This window comes from Sciurus carolinensis, chromosome 7 (genome assembly GCF_902686445.1).
Source record: "Sciurus carolinensis chromosome 7, mSciCar1.2, whole genome shotgun sequence".
In the NCBI taxonomy this organism is placed as follows: Eukaryota; Metazoa; Chordata; class Mammalia; order Rodentia; family Sciuridae; genus Sciurus; species Sciurus carolinensis.
Window position 1 is genome coordinate 153,283,487 of NC_062219.1, and position 15,553 is coordinate 153,299,039.

The 15,553-nt window shown below is 48.9% G+C and overlaps 1 protein-coding gene across 1 annotated transcript in view; it reads right to left on the reverse strand.

Moving 5' to 3' along the window:
- Positions 1-15,553, reverse strand: part of Gpld1 (glycosylphosphatidylinositol specific phospholipase D1) — a 45,050-nt gene that overhangs the window by 15,086 nt on the left and 14,411 nt on the right. The window contains exons 5-14 of the mRNA XM_047557629.1: positions 12,956-13,053; positions 12,465-12,575; positions 11,786-11,834; positions 10,736-10,790; positions 7,439-7,546; positions 6,974-7,001; positions 6,749-6,888; positions 4,010-4,075; positions 2,584-2,704; positions 533-672 (exon numbers count right to left, since the gene is read on the reverse strand). Of these exons, the coding sequence (XP_047413585.1) occupies positions 533-672; positions 2,584-2,704; positions 4,010-4,075; positions 6,749-6,888; positions 6,974-7,001; positions 7,439-7,546; positions 10,736-10,790; positions 11,786-11,834; positions 12,465-12,575; positions 12,956-13,053 (916 nt within the window). The remainder of the gene's footprint in view (positions 1-532; positions 673-2,583; positions 2,705-4,009; positions 4,076-6,748; positions 6,889-6,973; positions 7,002-7,438; positions 7,547-10,735; positions 10,791-11,785; positions 11,835-12,464; positions 12,576-12,955; positions 13,054-15,553) is intronic.

Here is a 15,553-nt window from a genome sequence, read left to right on the forward strand (position 1 = left end):
AGGGACTATGGGAAAAGTGTTCGGAGAAAACAGGAGGTCATTCAGACCTAGGGGATGTGGCTTAAAAAGTTTTCACCAAATCCTCCAGAAAACCATCCCTTTTATACAGTTGGGCTCAGTTTGGGATGAATTTTAAGAGCAGAGGAATCCCTAACGGTCTCTCTAAAATTACCAAGGTGTACCAGCCTTCTACCACATGAAGTTACACAAATCATGTTATGGCTGTCTGCATACGTCCTCCTAAGGATGCAAAACACACATACACACACACACACACGAGACAATGCATCTCCAAGGTCATCGGAGCTTTACAAATATTCCATACAACATTTTATTGTAATTGCTTAGCAAAACGAAAGCTCCTTGTCTTTAAACATATTTGACCAACCTAATCATGGCTTAACCACTAAATTATTGTTTTTCTGATGATGAATCGATTGGAAAATAAGATGCTAACAGAAGCCACTTAGGATACACGATGACTGCAACTAAAGTGATGGAAGCACCGAGAAGCTGCTCGGCCCGTACGTACCAGCCCAGCCTGGCGTAGGGGACAGGCAGGAAGTAAGACGCCGAGGGGCTGGAGATGTGCTTCAGTGGCTCCCGAGAGCTGGCTGTGAACGCCGCCCGCAGGTTCCTTTCCAAGGCCTGGTACATAAAGGTCACGGAATCCTGAAAAACAAGGAGCCATCACCGGCAGGCAGACACGCAGCAGCGTCACCAGAAGCCACTGGACTTGTGCAGGAAGAGCTTTTACAAGTGCCAGAAAACAAAACAGAACTCCCACCCACAGCTGATCACCAGGGACAGGCCAGCGGGAGAGTGACACGCCTTTCCCCAGGTCACACCTCGGGCTGGCAGAGTGCTAGCCGGAGGGGAGGGCCAGAATGGGAACGTTAGCTGCCCACGTCAGGAGGCTGCGCTGACCTGCAGGACTGAACTGAATGAAATGATTTTCACAGACTAAAGTCTTAGAAAAGACAAGCCTATGCAACCTAACCCAGAAGGTATTTGTGTATACATACTTTTTTTTCCCCAAACAAATGAACCGGAGTAACACCAGGAAGCCAAAAATACCCTCAGCCTCACCCGCAGGGAGACGCTGCTGTTTTTGCTTTGAGTCTCCAGAAGTTAGGGGGGGCGTAGGGGCGTGGGCAGAGTGCCAGGAGCTGGGGAATCCGGGGGACAGCTGGGCAGGCAGGGGGCCGTGAGAGGCCGTGGGCAGAGTGCCGGGAGCTGGGGAATCTGGGGGCCGGCTAGCCCCTGAGCTTGGGATGCCAAGTTGTCCTTCACCTGGTTACTGCAGAAACAGATGCCACCTGAAGTGACCCTGAGCAAGCTGGTTGGGCACTAGATCCATCCAAGGTGCAGACACGACTGAGCCCACCCAAGAGTGACACGAGGCAAACGAGATTTCGCAGACCTTCTCAGGGCAGAGCTGCCAGTGGTGTGGGCACCCCCAGCCCGGGCTCTGGACAGCACAGGCCCGAGCTCCCTGCCGGCGGGAGCCAGGCCTCCTGCGTTCCCTGTGATCCTGCTGGCAGGCCGCAGGCAGCTCCTGAGCCAGCCCCACTTGCTGGCCCGCTGAGGAAGCACCTCCTCAGCTCCTACCCTGCCCAGGCGTGGCGACAGGCACTGGGACTACAAAGCTCCCCTCGTGCAGTTCATTTAATTGCAAAGGAGACAAACCTAAACCCAAGGCGAAATGATGTGGGCTGGGCAGGGCCCAGGCCCAGGGCCAGCTACCTGGTTCTTGGAGCCCCGTGCAGAAGGGAAAGGCAGAGCCCTTTACTACAAAATTATCAGGGATTTTAGGGCAGGGAAGCGGCAGTAAACCAGGGGAGGGGCTCTCACAGCCTGACCGAGGGGCCCTCCGCATGACTGACAGGTAGTCAACGCAGCCTGGGGCCCTGCCACCTCCCACGACGGCATTCTCGAAGCTGCGGACCCCCTTCTCCCGAAGCCGAGAGCCGGCCCCATGAAGCACCACTCACACTCCGAACGCCACACCTGATCCCGTGTCTTGGGTTCCAAACATCCTGGAACTTCCCCAACCCATCACCAAAATGAGTTTCTCGCTGAAACCCTGCCTGCCATGGAGGCCCCCACGCCCTCCTGCGGCCTTCCCTGATAAGCTCCCCGGGAAATCTGCCCGGCTGCCGTCTAACTGTCCCTCCCCTGATACCCGTCATCCTGCCGCAAGGCGGCTAGTTTTGCATTTGTCACTCACATTAGACTGGAATTTTCTAGGGCCAAAGTCCATTTCTCTCATTTTATATCCCCAGGGTAGCATGTCACTTGTGAGACCACGCCGTGGATGACTTTGAACGCCCTGAGTCCCACAGCGCCGGGCCATGTGGACGCCTTGACCGAGGGCCAAAGCAGGCTGGTTCAGGTGCCCACAGCCCCTGAGGCCCCTCCAGCTTGACAAAGGCCAGAGGCCCATCTGGACTGTCTCAGGGCATCTCCACGGCAAACCACAGAGGCCCCAGCCCTGGGGTCACTGCCCGGGGATGTTGCTACAAACACCTATCGTGAGAAGCAGCAGGCTCCCCTTCTTCCTGAAGAGCAGAAGGTTCTCACCGGGGTCCAGGTGTCCACGCTGAAGAACACTCCTCTTTCGGTGTAGTTGATGTTTCTTGCAATATCTTTACCTATGGACACGGTCACGTTCCTGTGAAAGTCAATCTTCTGCACTTTTGCGCTGTTGAAAGATGGAAATAAGATGGTTAAGACTGAGAAGACAAGGGACTTCCTGAATGACCAAGTTGGAGCACCAAGTCACGTTAATCTCAGGTTAAAAGATCACACCTTGGGCTGGGGTTATGACTCAGTGGTAGAGCGCTCCGCTAGCATGTGTGAGGTGCTGGGTTCAATTCTCAGGACCACATATAAATTCATTAAATAAAGGTCCATCGACAACTAAAAAAAACATTTTTTTAAAAAAGATCACATCTTAACATCCGAGGGTAGAAGAAATGACAAAAAAATTTTTAGAAAAATCTTTGCACGAAATCTCTTAACACATTTCTGAGGTTTAACAATCTGTTCTAAAAAACCTGATTTCTGAGGGTGCACAGAGGTGTACACCTATAGCTACAGCAACCGGGGAGGTTGCAGCCGACACTGGTGAGTTCAAGGCCCGTCTAGCATGACAGCAAGACTCCACCTCAAAGAGAAAAATGTCTAAGCACCTACTTAAAATAAACTTAGCGGAACTGAAACCCCCTGCCTATTAATTCTTCTGCAGTGCCAAGATCGCTCTTCTTAGGGTCTTTCGTTGCAATGCCCTCTGAGTATCTTACTCTTACTTATCCTAAAATACCTCTGTGGCGCCATCGCATCCTCCTGGAAAGATCCCGGGCCCGGGTGGGACACTGAGCACCTGGCCTTTCCTCCCCATGGCTCAGCATTGACAATCACCTGCTCAGTGCCACCTGCCAAGCGCACACCCTCCACCCAGTGCCCTCTCCGTGCCCCAGAGTTTCTGGGGGCTAACGCCTACTATTTTGTTCCATTTTAGTTGCAGTAAACTGATTTCTACTAATGACATTCCTGAAAGAATGAACGGGGATCAGGACCTGGCTCCAGCTAGAGACGCCCCTTACGCAACAGCCTTGGTGCCTCTGCCCCAGAAATGACCAGAGGCTTCTCCACTCCCCAGCTCACTGACAAACACTGCTTCAGGGTGAACTCTGGGCAGGGTTTCTAAGTCTCGATAGTCACGGTAGCAATGGGAACACCAGCCACCACTTAGTGAGCACCCTGCGGGCCAAGGCCCCATCCTCCAGGCCCGTACCCACACTGTCCTTCTGGGAGTGTGGATGCTTTCTCCATTTTGCGGTAGGAGGAAGCTACAGCTCAACAGAAAAAGTTAGCAACTTGTTTCGAAGTCAGAGAGCTGTAAAGTGCAGCAGGTGAGCTGCAACGTGAGCCTGCATGGCACCGGCTACAGACTCTTGCTCCCAGCCTCCACCGGCACCCCTGGGTGACTGAGGAATCCACTTACCCATGGCTGTGGTTTTGCCGGCTGCCACAAGCGATGAACAGAGGGTTCTCCGGCAGGTCGCAGGCACTGGGGACACAGAGGAGGTGGGCATTTTTCCATCCATCTTCTTTTCAAGCGTGAATTCTGAGAACCAGTGGGGTACCTGAAACCACCTTTGAAGGGGAATGCCCTGTGCTAACTGCCCACACCCAAGGGTCCATGACCAAGCCATACTGGGCCAAGTAGGAGCCCAGGTCTTTCCAGATAGCATGGCTCAGGGACTGCGGAAAGTGACACGGTCATACGGCCATCAGTTTAGACTCGCGCCTCCCCCTAGCCACCCCTTCCATCTGTGTGTTGCTCGTGAAATGTCTGCCAAGTTATGTCCATTTATGTCCAAATGCATTTGGATTGTTCCATTTCCTTCTTTTAAAACCTCTACAAATTCAGTAATCGACTAGAAAACGAAGCCTCCCTTTTACAAGTGGAGAGACCTCTGAGCATGTAGAGATGACCTCCCGGAGGGTCATGCCCCCGACTCCACGGAAGCAGCCCTTGCTCGGCCCAGGAGGGTCAAAGGGAAGACTCCTGTGCAGGGACAGTGTGGAGCTGTGTGGCAGTCAGGCAGGAAGGAAGCCGGAGGGGGGCCGAGGAGCCCAGGCAGAGCCCCCGGCCGTCTAGGGGCAGCGTGGAACTGAGGTGGTTCTGTCCTCAGCTCCTGCACTAGGGTGCGGACGGCAGCTGGCGACGTTGGCATAAAGTACAGAAGTGCACTGTGAGTAAGTGGACTTCTGGTTAGGGACCTAACTGCCAGGATTTCACTGTTTCCTTAGAAAAATTTACCAAGTTTCAAATAGCATATGAGTTCTGGAAAATAACTTCTTAGTAGTAAGTTGGAAGATATTTGTTTTGTTTTTTGTCATGGATTTATTTGTACTCTTTGGAGTCTTCTCCAAATTTCCCATAAATTCTGACAAAATTTTCTCTGTGTATATTAAGAAATAATCAGTTTGTGGAATTTTGTTTTAGATTAAGAGACAAGAAATCTGTTCTTATTTCTTCCTAGTTAAAACATTAAGGTCTAGCAACACATTTTTCTTACCTGTATGTAAAAACAAACCAAAAATAAGTATCAAAAAATGTTTTCCTGCTGGGCATGGTGGCAAACACCTGGAATCCCAGTGGCGCAGGAGGATTGCAAGTTCAAGGTCAGTCTCAGCAACTTGGCAAGACCCTAAGCAACTTAGTGAGATCCTGCCTCAAAATTTAAAATGTGGTTCAGTGACTAAGCATCCCTAGGTTCAATCCCTGTACCAAAATAAAAAAATTAAAATTAAAAAAAAGTTTTCCAGCTTGATCGTTTCCCATGGATGATATAAAACGAGGAAATGCAGGTCAGTCTAACAAGACCAGGTATTATGCATCCTTCCAATATAAACCTGACTTCCGTCTAATTATAACCATAGTAGCTGACATTCACTATGTGCTTGCTACACGTGAAATCCTCACGCAGTTGTGCTCATTCATCCTTCACACCCTATGATAAAGGCAGAATACTCCCTGTCCCCATTTTACACGGAGGCTTAGGGAGGTTTAGCAATTTGCTCCAGATAACTCACTAGCCAGGGGCAGGTCTCTCGAATTCCAAAACCCATCCTCTCTCCAAAAACGCATCTAAAAACCCACAGTCGCAGAGGGAGGGCTTGGGAATTTAACTTGAGGTTTATTTCCTATTAAAACGGTATTTGTGTCAGATTATCCTGCCAAATGGTCACTTACCAACTCATAAAAACCAACTCATAAAAACAGGTTAACTAGGTACCAGCTTAAGGTTGGACTTAGCATCAAAGGGAGTTTCGTTCAAATCAACACAACGAGTCATCACGACGGGCCACGTGAATACCAGCAGAGGTTCTCAAGGGCCCCAGAGCCCCCCAGTGTCCACTGCCCTGGAGCCGCACCTCTGGAGGCCATTCCAGCTGCTGAGCACCTGGGCCTCCTAGCACAGCCCGGAGCACCTGCCGTCCTCTCTGTTGGCACTGCAGGGCTCCCGGCTCAGCCCTGCCCCTGCGGCAGGGCTGCGTCCAGCACCTCCCACCTAACCCCGCTGTTCCACTCGGCCCCACGGGGCCAGGGCTGTGCCAAGCACAGGATGGCCATGGTAGGTCCCCCGAGAGTCTGAAGGCTGGCTGCAGCCTGGAGCAGGAGTCCCAGTCTGAGTCTCTGGTGGACTCTTGTCCTGAGCGCGGCCAGGAGAGGAGGAAAGGGCTTAGGTGGAGCAGGGGGCCTTCTGGGCGGCTGTCAGGTTTCCAGAGTGTTTACAGGGGGTGTGGCCGGTGTTCTGGCGGCTTCTGCTCTTTTAGTTAGGCAAGGAACGCTCTGCAACCCTCAACCCCAGAGGTGGTCAGCTGACCACAGCGCGCACAGCAGCGCCCTCTAGAGGCTGGGGAGGGCTGGCCCCAGCAGGGCGCCCCCTGGGGTGTGGTGATCCTTCCTACCTGCACAGGTAGCCTCTCCCACACTTTCTGCAGTAGCCCTCTCTCTGTCCCTGAACCCTGAGGGGCATCGGCCAAGCCAGGTGGATGGGAACCAGGAGGGCTTCGAGGGACAGTTTCCATTCTTTCCCTCCTCCCACAGGTGAAGACAGCACTTCCCGAGATGGGTTCTGCTTTCCTCTGCTCAGGTGGCAAGCCTGAGTCGGCCGGGAACAGGCAGCACGGCAGGAAGTGACAGGTGTAAGGAACAGCACTGGCTACTCACCTGGTCCCGTTCTCCAGCATGAAGCTTGTGAGCCGGTAGATGTTGGTGGACCAGAACGCCATGTCATCCAGTCCTCCAAGGAAATACTCCTGGAACTGTTCCACCAAAAATGGGGACTTGGTGGAGTAAGTGGAATAAAGCTACAGCAGAGAAAAAGGAAAGTAAATAAGCGGCTGTGCCTGCACCCGTGCAGACCTTTGAGATGTGGAGGAATGAAGTCTTTACCTTGGAAACCGCTAACATCTCTCCATACCTGCAACAGAAACAATGATTTTGACAGTAAATCACAGCTTCTGTAGAGAAATGAAGCAAATAATGAAGGGAAAGTGCCTTCCACATGGATCTACTCTCATGCATTTCCCTTTGAATAAGCCATATCCAGATATCCAAAACCCTTCTCAGGAGCTAACACAGAAACACAGTAAGAAAGTCACACTCAGATCCACGCAGCTGGTACCATGGCACACGCTCGTAATCCCAGCAACTGGGGAGGCTGAGGCAGGAGGACTGCAAGTTAGAGGTCAGTCTCAGCAACATAGCAAGACCTTGTCTAAAAAATAAAAAAGGGCTGGGGATGTGTCTCAATGGTGAAGTACCCCTGGGTTCAATCTCCAGTGCCCAAAATTTAAGAATTTTTTAAAAAGAAAGAAATTAAAATGCAAGGCAAAGCTTCCTCTGGGTTATACTCACATTTCTAAGAACTGGAGGTAGGTACAGTCAACAATGACATTTTTGGTAATGACTTCCCGACCATAGAGTTTCTCATAAATTCCCAGTAGATCTTTGATGGGCACATACCTGAGAAATGCATTAGAATAAAATAAGAGACATTTTGAGTCTGAAGCTGAAGACTATGCCAACAGAAATAGCAGCTCCTGTTTTCCTATGATTACTACAGCCAGATTCCACGCAGAGGTTTTTGCAAGCCTCCTACCAGTGACCCTGGTGGAGAGTACTAATACGTTCCCATTTCACATGAGAGGAAGTTGAGGCAACAGAGAAGTTGCATAATCTGTTCAGTGATGCAGAGCAAGCAGTATCTTAATCAAATATTAATGAAGGTACAAATATTGAAAACTACAAATAACAATAGGAGCGTTTAATCTTGTGAATTTGGATTTCAAGAAGTGATTTTAAAGTATTCCCGCTTTTATTCTCAAAAATCATTTTTTAAAAAAACACCAAATATAGCTCCTTATTAAAATATGCTAGTTCGAGAAGTTTGTTTTTCCTTATTTTATGCTGCATATTCTAAGTCCAGCTTTGGATTCATAGATACTAGTTATTTCAGTTGGAAAAGATCAATATCTTAAAATTTTGAACCATCTTTTATCATAAATTCGAAATTCTTAGACCGTATCTAACAAGACAAAAATCGCCACCAATAGAACACAACTGAATCATATTTGCAAGAAAGAAGGGGCTGGGACGTCCGTTTTTTCTTTTATAAGAGCACTGGAATGGCTTCCCAGTGACAACAGCTTGACAGGCCAGAGGGGAGAAGAAACCAAGAATATTTGTTTAAATGAATCACTAAACTAGTAGGAAAGCAAAACTTTTCCAAAGACCAAAAACAAATAGAAACTGGAAGCTTAGTGAGGTAAGCGCAGGACAGCAGCAGCCAGCCTGGGTACAGCCGCCAGGCGCTGGGACTGGAGGGCTTGATGGCAGCGGGAGACAGGAGATGGGGCAGAGGAGCCACCCAAGCGGGCCACAGGCGAGCTCTGCACCCGTCCAGGGAACAGGGGCCACGTGTCCGCCATGAGAGAGACGGCGCAAACCGGCACCACCCAGGGCAACCCAGAAGCCCAGCGTCACCTCCCCGGCCTGGAGAGGGAGGAGCGCACCCTCTACACGGGGAGCCACGTGTCACCTCTGAGCCCCCAGGCCCACGAGGCTGCCCGGGACGGTGCTGCCCGCAACCACGTGACCTGCTTAGTCGGAAGACTCCCAGGGCTGAGTGTGATCAAGGGGCCTCGGTGGCCTGCAGGGGCCCCGGCGAACCCTCCCTAGAGGAAACCCGAGCCCAAGGCAAGCCCGAAGTGATTCAAGCACCGCGGAGGACGACCAAAAGCTAGCCAGTCCACCAGAGGCCCAGCTGAGGACACAGGCATCAAGGCAACAAGCACTGCCGGTGACGGAAAGTTCAGCTCACCAGCTGCCAGACCTGGGGGCAGACATCTGCACTGGGACTTCACCATAAAGAAGAACAAAATCAGGTCATTCTCCAGACAGTGGATGGAATTAGAGACGGTGGTGAGTGAAATAAGTCAGACTCAGAAAAGCATCACGTTTCCTCTCAGATGTGAGAGCTGGGGAGGAGGCGGGCACCATGAAAGGAGGGAGGTCGCCGTACTGGAGTCAACGGGGTCAGGAAGGTAGGAGGGCAGCCACAACAGGAGGTGGACTTGATGGGGTGACAGTCCCAGGTGTGTGCGGACATGCTCCCGTAGACTCACCATTCTGCATGATCACTGTGCACCCATTCAAAAAGAGTAAGACTGGAACGTGAAGGTATTTATAGCAAACACTGATGGAACAGGGAGAAACTGGAAGATCCACCATCACAAGGCCAGATTTTTAACACAAATTTCTCAGTGATCATTAGATCAGCCTGATAACCTGACAGTAAGAATATCTTAGTAATACTTGTAAGTCTTGTGATTTGAATGGTAGACTTAATAAGTAGGAGCTCAAAAGCATAACCATTTATATTAAACACAAAATTGAAGAATTAACATTTATTTCAAAGTCTTATGGAGTATTTACAAAAATTAACCATATTCTCGGTTATAAATTAAGACTCAATAAATTTCACACAAGTCCAATAAAGGTAAAATGAAGAAAATATAAGCAGAAAATAACAAAAGAGAAAATGAACATATAATAGAATCAGTAAAGTTTATTCTTTAGAATAAAAATGAGAAATATAGAAGATTGCTTAAATATATGCAGAGGCAGAACAAATAGCATTATGAATAACAAAGGGAACATAAGTATAAACACAACAGGAGAAAGAAGGAAAATATATGAACAACTTTATGCCAAAATACCTAAATACCCAGATGAAATGAAAAAGCCCTAGAAAAGCAAAGAACTCCTTAAGAAGAAACTGAAAGACTCCACAGTCCTATAACTATTAGAAAAACTTTTTGAAAGTCCAAAAAGAAAAAAACAAGAGGACTAGAGAGCTTCATAGGTAAATTCTATCAAACATTCAAGGGATCAAAGTTTGAATCTTACATAAGCTTCCTGAAAATACAAAAGAACAGTCCCCATCTGCTTTTATGAAGTCAGTATGACCTGGATACCAAAACCAAAAAAGAACAGAAGGAAGAATTAAGCAACCATACTAGTGCACTCACAATCATAGATGCAGAAACCCCAAACAGCAACGAGACGGGCAATGTACATTAAAAAAAAAAAAATGACATATCATGAAAAAAATTAGTTTTGTTCTCCAGGCAAGAAGGTTGATTTAATAGGAGCAAATAAATTAACATAATTCACTATATTAATAAGAAATAAACATTTCAACCAATGTAGAAATTCAATGCAATCTGATATTAATTTATGAATAAATTACTAATAAATGAGAAATGGATGGAAATTTCTCTAATTTAATAAAGGGGTCCACAAAAATCCATAGCAATAGTGAAAATTTCTAAGAATGGCACCGGGGACTGGGCTCTGTGCGGCGGGGCGGCTACAGTCAACAGCACATAGTGAGTGGCCTCACCAGTAAATGCACACGTCTGGGGTGGCGGGCATGCCGACCACCCTGATGTGACTGTGCACGCATATGCAGGTACCAGGACATCACACCGCTCCCCAAACAGGAACAGTTATTATGTGGCGATTAAAAGTTGAACTTAAAAAACTACAAATGCAGACGATTTCAACTTACACTGTCAATGATGTTTTTAAAGAAAGATCCTAAATGCTATTTAGGGAGCACGTAACTGAAAGTATCTGGTTTGCTCTTACCAGCGGCGTGCGAGGTAATTAAAATTGAATTCAAACTGGCTCAGCACATCTCCTCCTGCGGTATGAAAAAAATATTTACACTTGGTAGATCAGTCATAACATAGCACCCTACTGTCCACACAAGTTCCAAACCAGCTAATGCTCCTTCTCATCGTTATGTGTTCTTTTAGGTAAAGGCATGCCTTTCAGTAAGAATTTTTTTTTTTTTTTTGTACTAGAAATTGAACCCAGGTGCTCTACCACTGAGCTTCATCCCTGGTTCCTCCCTTTTTATTTTGGGACACGGTCTCTCTGGCCTCAAACGTGTGATCCTCCTGCCTCAGCCTCTTGAATCCCTGGGATTATAGGTGTGCTCTACCATATGCAGCTAGGAAAAAGCAATTTTTAAAACATCTTAGCCAGCTGAGCCTGGTGGCATGTGCCTATAATCACAGTGAAGACAGAGTTTGAGGGCAGCCTCGGCAACTTAGGGAGACCTGTCTCAAAATTAAAAGCCTATTGATTGATTGATCAATAAATGAATTTTAAAATCTTAGCTAATGAAAAGTATATGAATTAAGAAGTATATGAATTAAGAGTCATCCACATAACCAAAGATTTTTGTTGTTGTTATTTCATTTTAAGGAAAGACGGACCATAAGGGTTCTTTTAAACTAACACCATTTACCTCTGTGGATGGGAATTTAGCACAGAAAACGGATGAAATTTATCAGTCAAAAGATGAAGTATAGGAAATTAGAAGACAAAACCAAATACATTTTAATTCAATATAAAAGAAAACTTTTTCTAAAATTATGAAAAGTCAATGACAAAAATGCCTGTTTTATTTAAAATAACAACAACAATAAAAACCCGGACGCAGTTATTTAGAAATCTCTGTGGGGCGAGGTGCGCCTGTAACTCTAAACTAACTGCGATGTCGAACAGAAGGCAGTGAAGCCTGGCCACGGGAGACGTAGAAGAACACACATCCAGAGTCCAGGAATGATTTCACTACAAGTGAAGCGTGGCCACCCCAGAAAGGAATCCACAAAAGCAAACCAGCAGTACCAAAGTCGCCGGCCGAGTGAGCCTCAGAATAGGAGCCGTGAAAGTCCATCTGGAAAAAAGAAAGCATCTGGTCAAGACCCAGCTGTAGCCCAAACCCTCCGCCCGCAAGCCGGCGGGCAGTGGGGGCCGCAGCTGAACCGACCACCCGGAGCCTCGGGAGGGACTCAAGTGTCACACCAACCCCGCTGTGGGCAGTGGTTAGCTGCTTAGAGGCTGGGACACAGCGACTTGGTACCTGCAAAATCTAGCAGTCCAACGTCGCCTCCAACAAAAGGAGTTAGTCTCCGTTAGGGGCCAGATAGGCCTTTCAGGAGCAAAGTCGCCAGGGAAGGTCATGATCAGATAGGGCATTTCATATGGAAAACCGAAAAGAGAAAGTGGAGCTACAAGTCTCGAGCAGAGCCAAGCAGCAGGGATTCGAGTCCTTCTTGAGATGGGCTTGAATAAACTGAACCAGGACCGAAACCTGCTGCATGCTCAGTGCCCGTGCCCTCCTGCCCTTGCGGCTGGCGTCACCTGGGCATCATGAACGATGGGCTAGGAAAGATGGAGCTCTGCCAAACAGCGCTCTGGGCAGCGAGTCTCACGCCCACGTGGCATCTGAAGAGCCTGAGGTGTCTGATCTCGGGCACGAAGGCAGCACTCTCTAGAGTCACCAGCCAGAGAGACGGGTACTCACAGCGCCCATGGTCCTGAGGAACCCTTGTTCAATGCCCAGGCTGTGCCAGCTGACATCTGCCACCATGTGGGAGGTGATCCCAAACAAGAAAGCCACCAATTTCTCTGTGTCCTGCCAAATAAGCAGATTGTAGTCATCTGTGTCTGCCTCATCTTGCACCAGTGTCCTATAAAAATCGCTTAAATATGAATTTATTTTAATTTTTAGGGTCTTAACAAAAAAATTAAAGGTGGGCACATTGTTCTGGCTACTAAAAACTACACAGAACTTTTTGACATGTTTCATAGTGTCTTGGAACTACTTTCGGATTAATCACCAGTGGGGGCAACACAGTCGACTACATACCCCAAACTTTTCCATGACTTATAATTCACGTATGAAAAGGGGCCTGTGGTGGCCCAGGCACTGGAGGTGCAACGGGGAACAGCTGTCACGGGAGGGGTCTTGGCAGGGGTGGGTGCACGTCTTCGGGAGTAGAGGGTGGCGCCTACCTTCCCCCAGGGCAGGGGGTAGTGCTCGCGGATGTAATGAACGCTGGCATTGAGGAACGGGGTCCAGTGAGTACTCTCAGACACGTCGTGGTATTTTCCTGACAAAACAAAAGCAGGGCTCTGGACTCCCCAAGTCGGAGGGTCCCAGTCAAATCCCCCACCACCACCCCTGGGCTGCCGTGTCCCTTCCCCTCATTCCCCGGGGCCCCCGTGCTTCTCCGGTGGCTGCTCAGAGGAGACCCCCAGAGGAGACGCGTTCTCTCTTGGGGAGTTTTAAATATCATCTTTGTCCCTCATAACCAACCTCCCCGAGAGCTCAAAGGAACACAAGCAGATCCTCGAAGGCTTTCGGCAGATTCATGACAGTGCCATTAGCTGTCACAGGATCCAGTGGCTATTCCCTGCAGGCCTCGCTGGAGCAGACCCGGGGGACCCACGTCGCCCACGCCCCGCAGGAGGGCGCAAAGACAGGAGCTGGGCCTATCTGAACTCCCCAGTGCCATAGAGTCCTCACAGGGTGCCAAAGTCACAGGGCACCTGGAAGCAACCCTCCTGAGCTCAGATTCCTCACTTCAGACTTTTTTTAATGCTGGTGACCAAAATAAAAAAATAAATATCAGTTTAAGTCATTAGTTTTTCTGAAAATGATTTTCAAAGTTGGAACTAAGGAATTTGAGCTGCTCCAATAGATTTCCTAAAGATGAAAAAGTAAATGCTTCCTGCTCCCAGGATACAATAAAAATCCAGAATTAAGCACAGCAGCAGTGCTGTGGAAGGCCGTCCGCCTATCCGAATGGGCCAGAGCTCGCTGGCCCTCCATGAAGCACGCAGGCTGGAAGACAGGGAGACCCCAGGGGCGTGGTAATGGCGGCCCCCAGCCAGCCCTGTGCGGGACCAGAGCTCCTCTGTGCTCAGCTTCCTGGCAGCCACCCAGGGCTCACGGGGCTGCTTCTCGTCCTGTTGAAGCCAGCTGTCCTTGTCACCGTGACTATTTATTCAACGTTAGGCAGAGTGAGCAAAGGTGAGCACAGAAGCAAAGTTCTTCTCTTTGGCAACTAAACATCTCAGGAGGTTAAGAGTTTTCAAAAGATGACAGGGATCAAAGGAAAGATGAGGACAATGGAGAGATGCGTGTGAGACAAGGGACAACGTAGGAAAACTCCGGAAGCCCGAGAGGAATCCATGTTCGAACTCCCTGTCACCGCTGTGCCTTTTGTATTTCTGTCTAGCTGACCTTCTGGATGTATGGGTCCTACACTGCTCCCAATCTTTACATAAGAGAATGTATGTCACTTGGTGAAAAGAGAAGATGCCAGAGTTGGATTCCTTTTCTACTCAGAACTCCATGTGTTTTGTCTGTCTCTAAAATGGCACACACTAAGCAATGTTTTTCAACTTAATGGACAAAAAAACTACTTTTTATTTTTGTTTAAGATATTGAGGGGCTGTTACCAGGTGTGGTGGCGCACACTTGTAATCCCAGTGGCTCAGGAGGCTGAGGCAGGAGGATCCAGGGTTCAAAGCCAGCCTCAGCACTTAGCAAGGCCCTAAGCAACTTAGCAAGACCCTGTCTCAAAAGAATCAGGAAACATGGTCCCAGCCTGATACGCATCCTGGTGTTCCAGCAACAGCTGGGGAACAGAAAACACAAAGATCAGGGGGCCAGCGCCAGCAGCCTTGGAAGAAGGGCTGGGGATGTAGCTTGGTGGTTAAGTGCCCCTAGATTCAACCCCAAGTCCCCCCCCCCCAAAAAAAAAAATCAAGGGGCTGTTAAAATGTGAAGAACAGTCAAGCTCTCATGAATACCGTTTGGGAAATGCTAAACTAGAAATGGGATTCGAAAGAAGGAGAATTACAATACCCCAGGGCAAAATAAAAGGATGGAACACGACGGGTGGGGTGTGGCTCCATTGTAGAGCACCTGTTTAGCATGCCCGAGGTCCCAGGTGGTCCCCAAATCCACCACAGGGTGTGGGGGGACACAGAAACAGAGAAATTCTTATAAATATGATAAATATACAGCTTAGCTGTCTGGGATACTAACTATGGGACCAAGTCACCCCTAAGCATTTCATTGACCCTAAAAGACATTATCACTGTATTAAAAAATAACAACGGATGATCCTGAAACACTGAAATGGTTTCCACCAGAGCACAACGTCCCAGTGAGCTGGATGGCTCTCCTTCATCCCTCCAGATCCTCTCTCCATCTCCTTCCTACTGGTGACTCCAACCTTACCTGCTCAACTGACTTCCTTGTCCCCTGGCTTCGGTTGGGTTTGGCTAGTGGGAAGAGCAGGAGGTCAGAGGAGAGGAGGAGAGAGGCTGGCGTACTATGCTCCCAGCTCCCCTTCCACGGGCTGCCAAGGGCCGCCTTGACCCTGGGCTGAAGGCCCTCCTCCTGCCACACCACCTGCCTACCACACTCCCTCTTGTCCACGGTTCTGGTAGTCTCTCCTTGCTGTTCCTTACATCCTGCCCACACCTTTGAGAACAGCACCTTGTTAAAGGCCACCAAGGACTCAGCCCGAGTGTGCCACTGTGCCCTGTGGGGCCTGATGGGCACAGTCCACGTCCAGCGTATGGACGTACCACCTT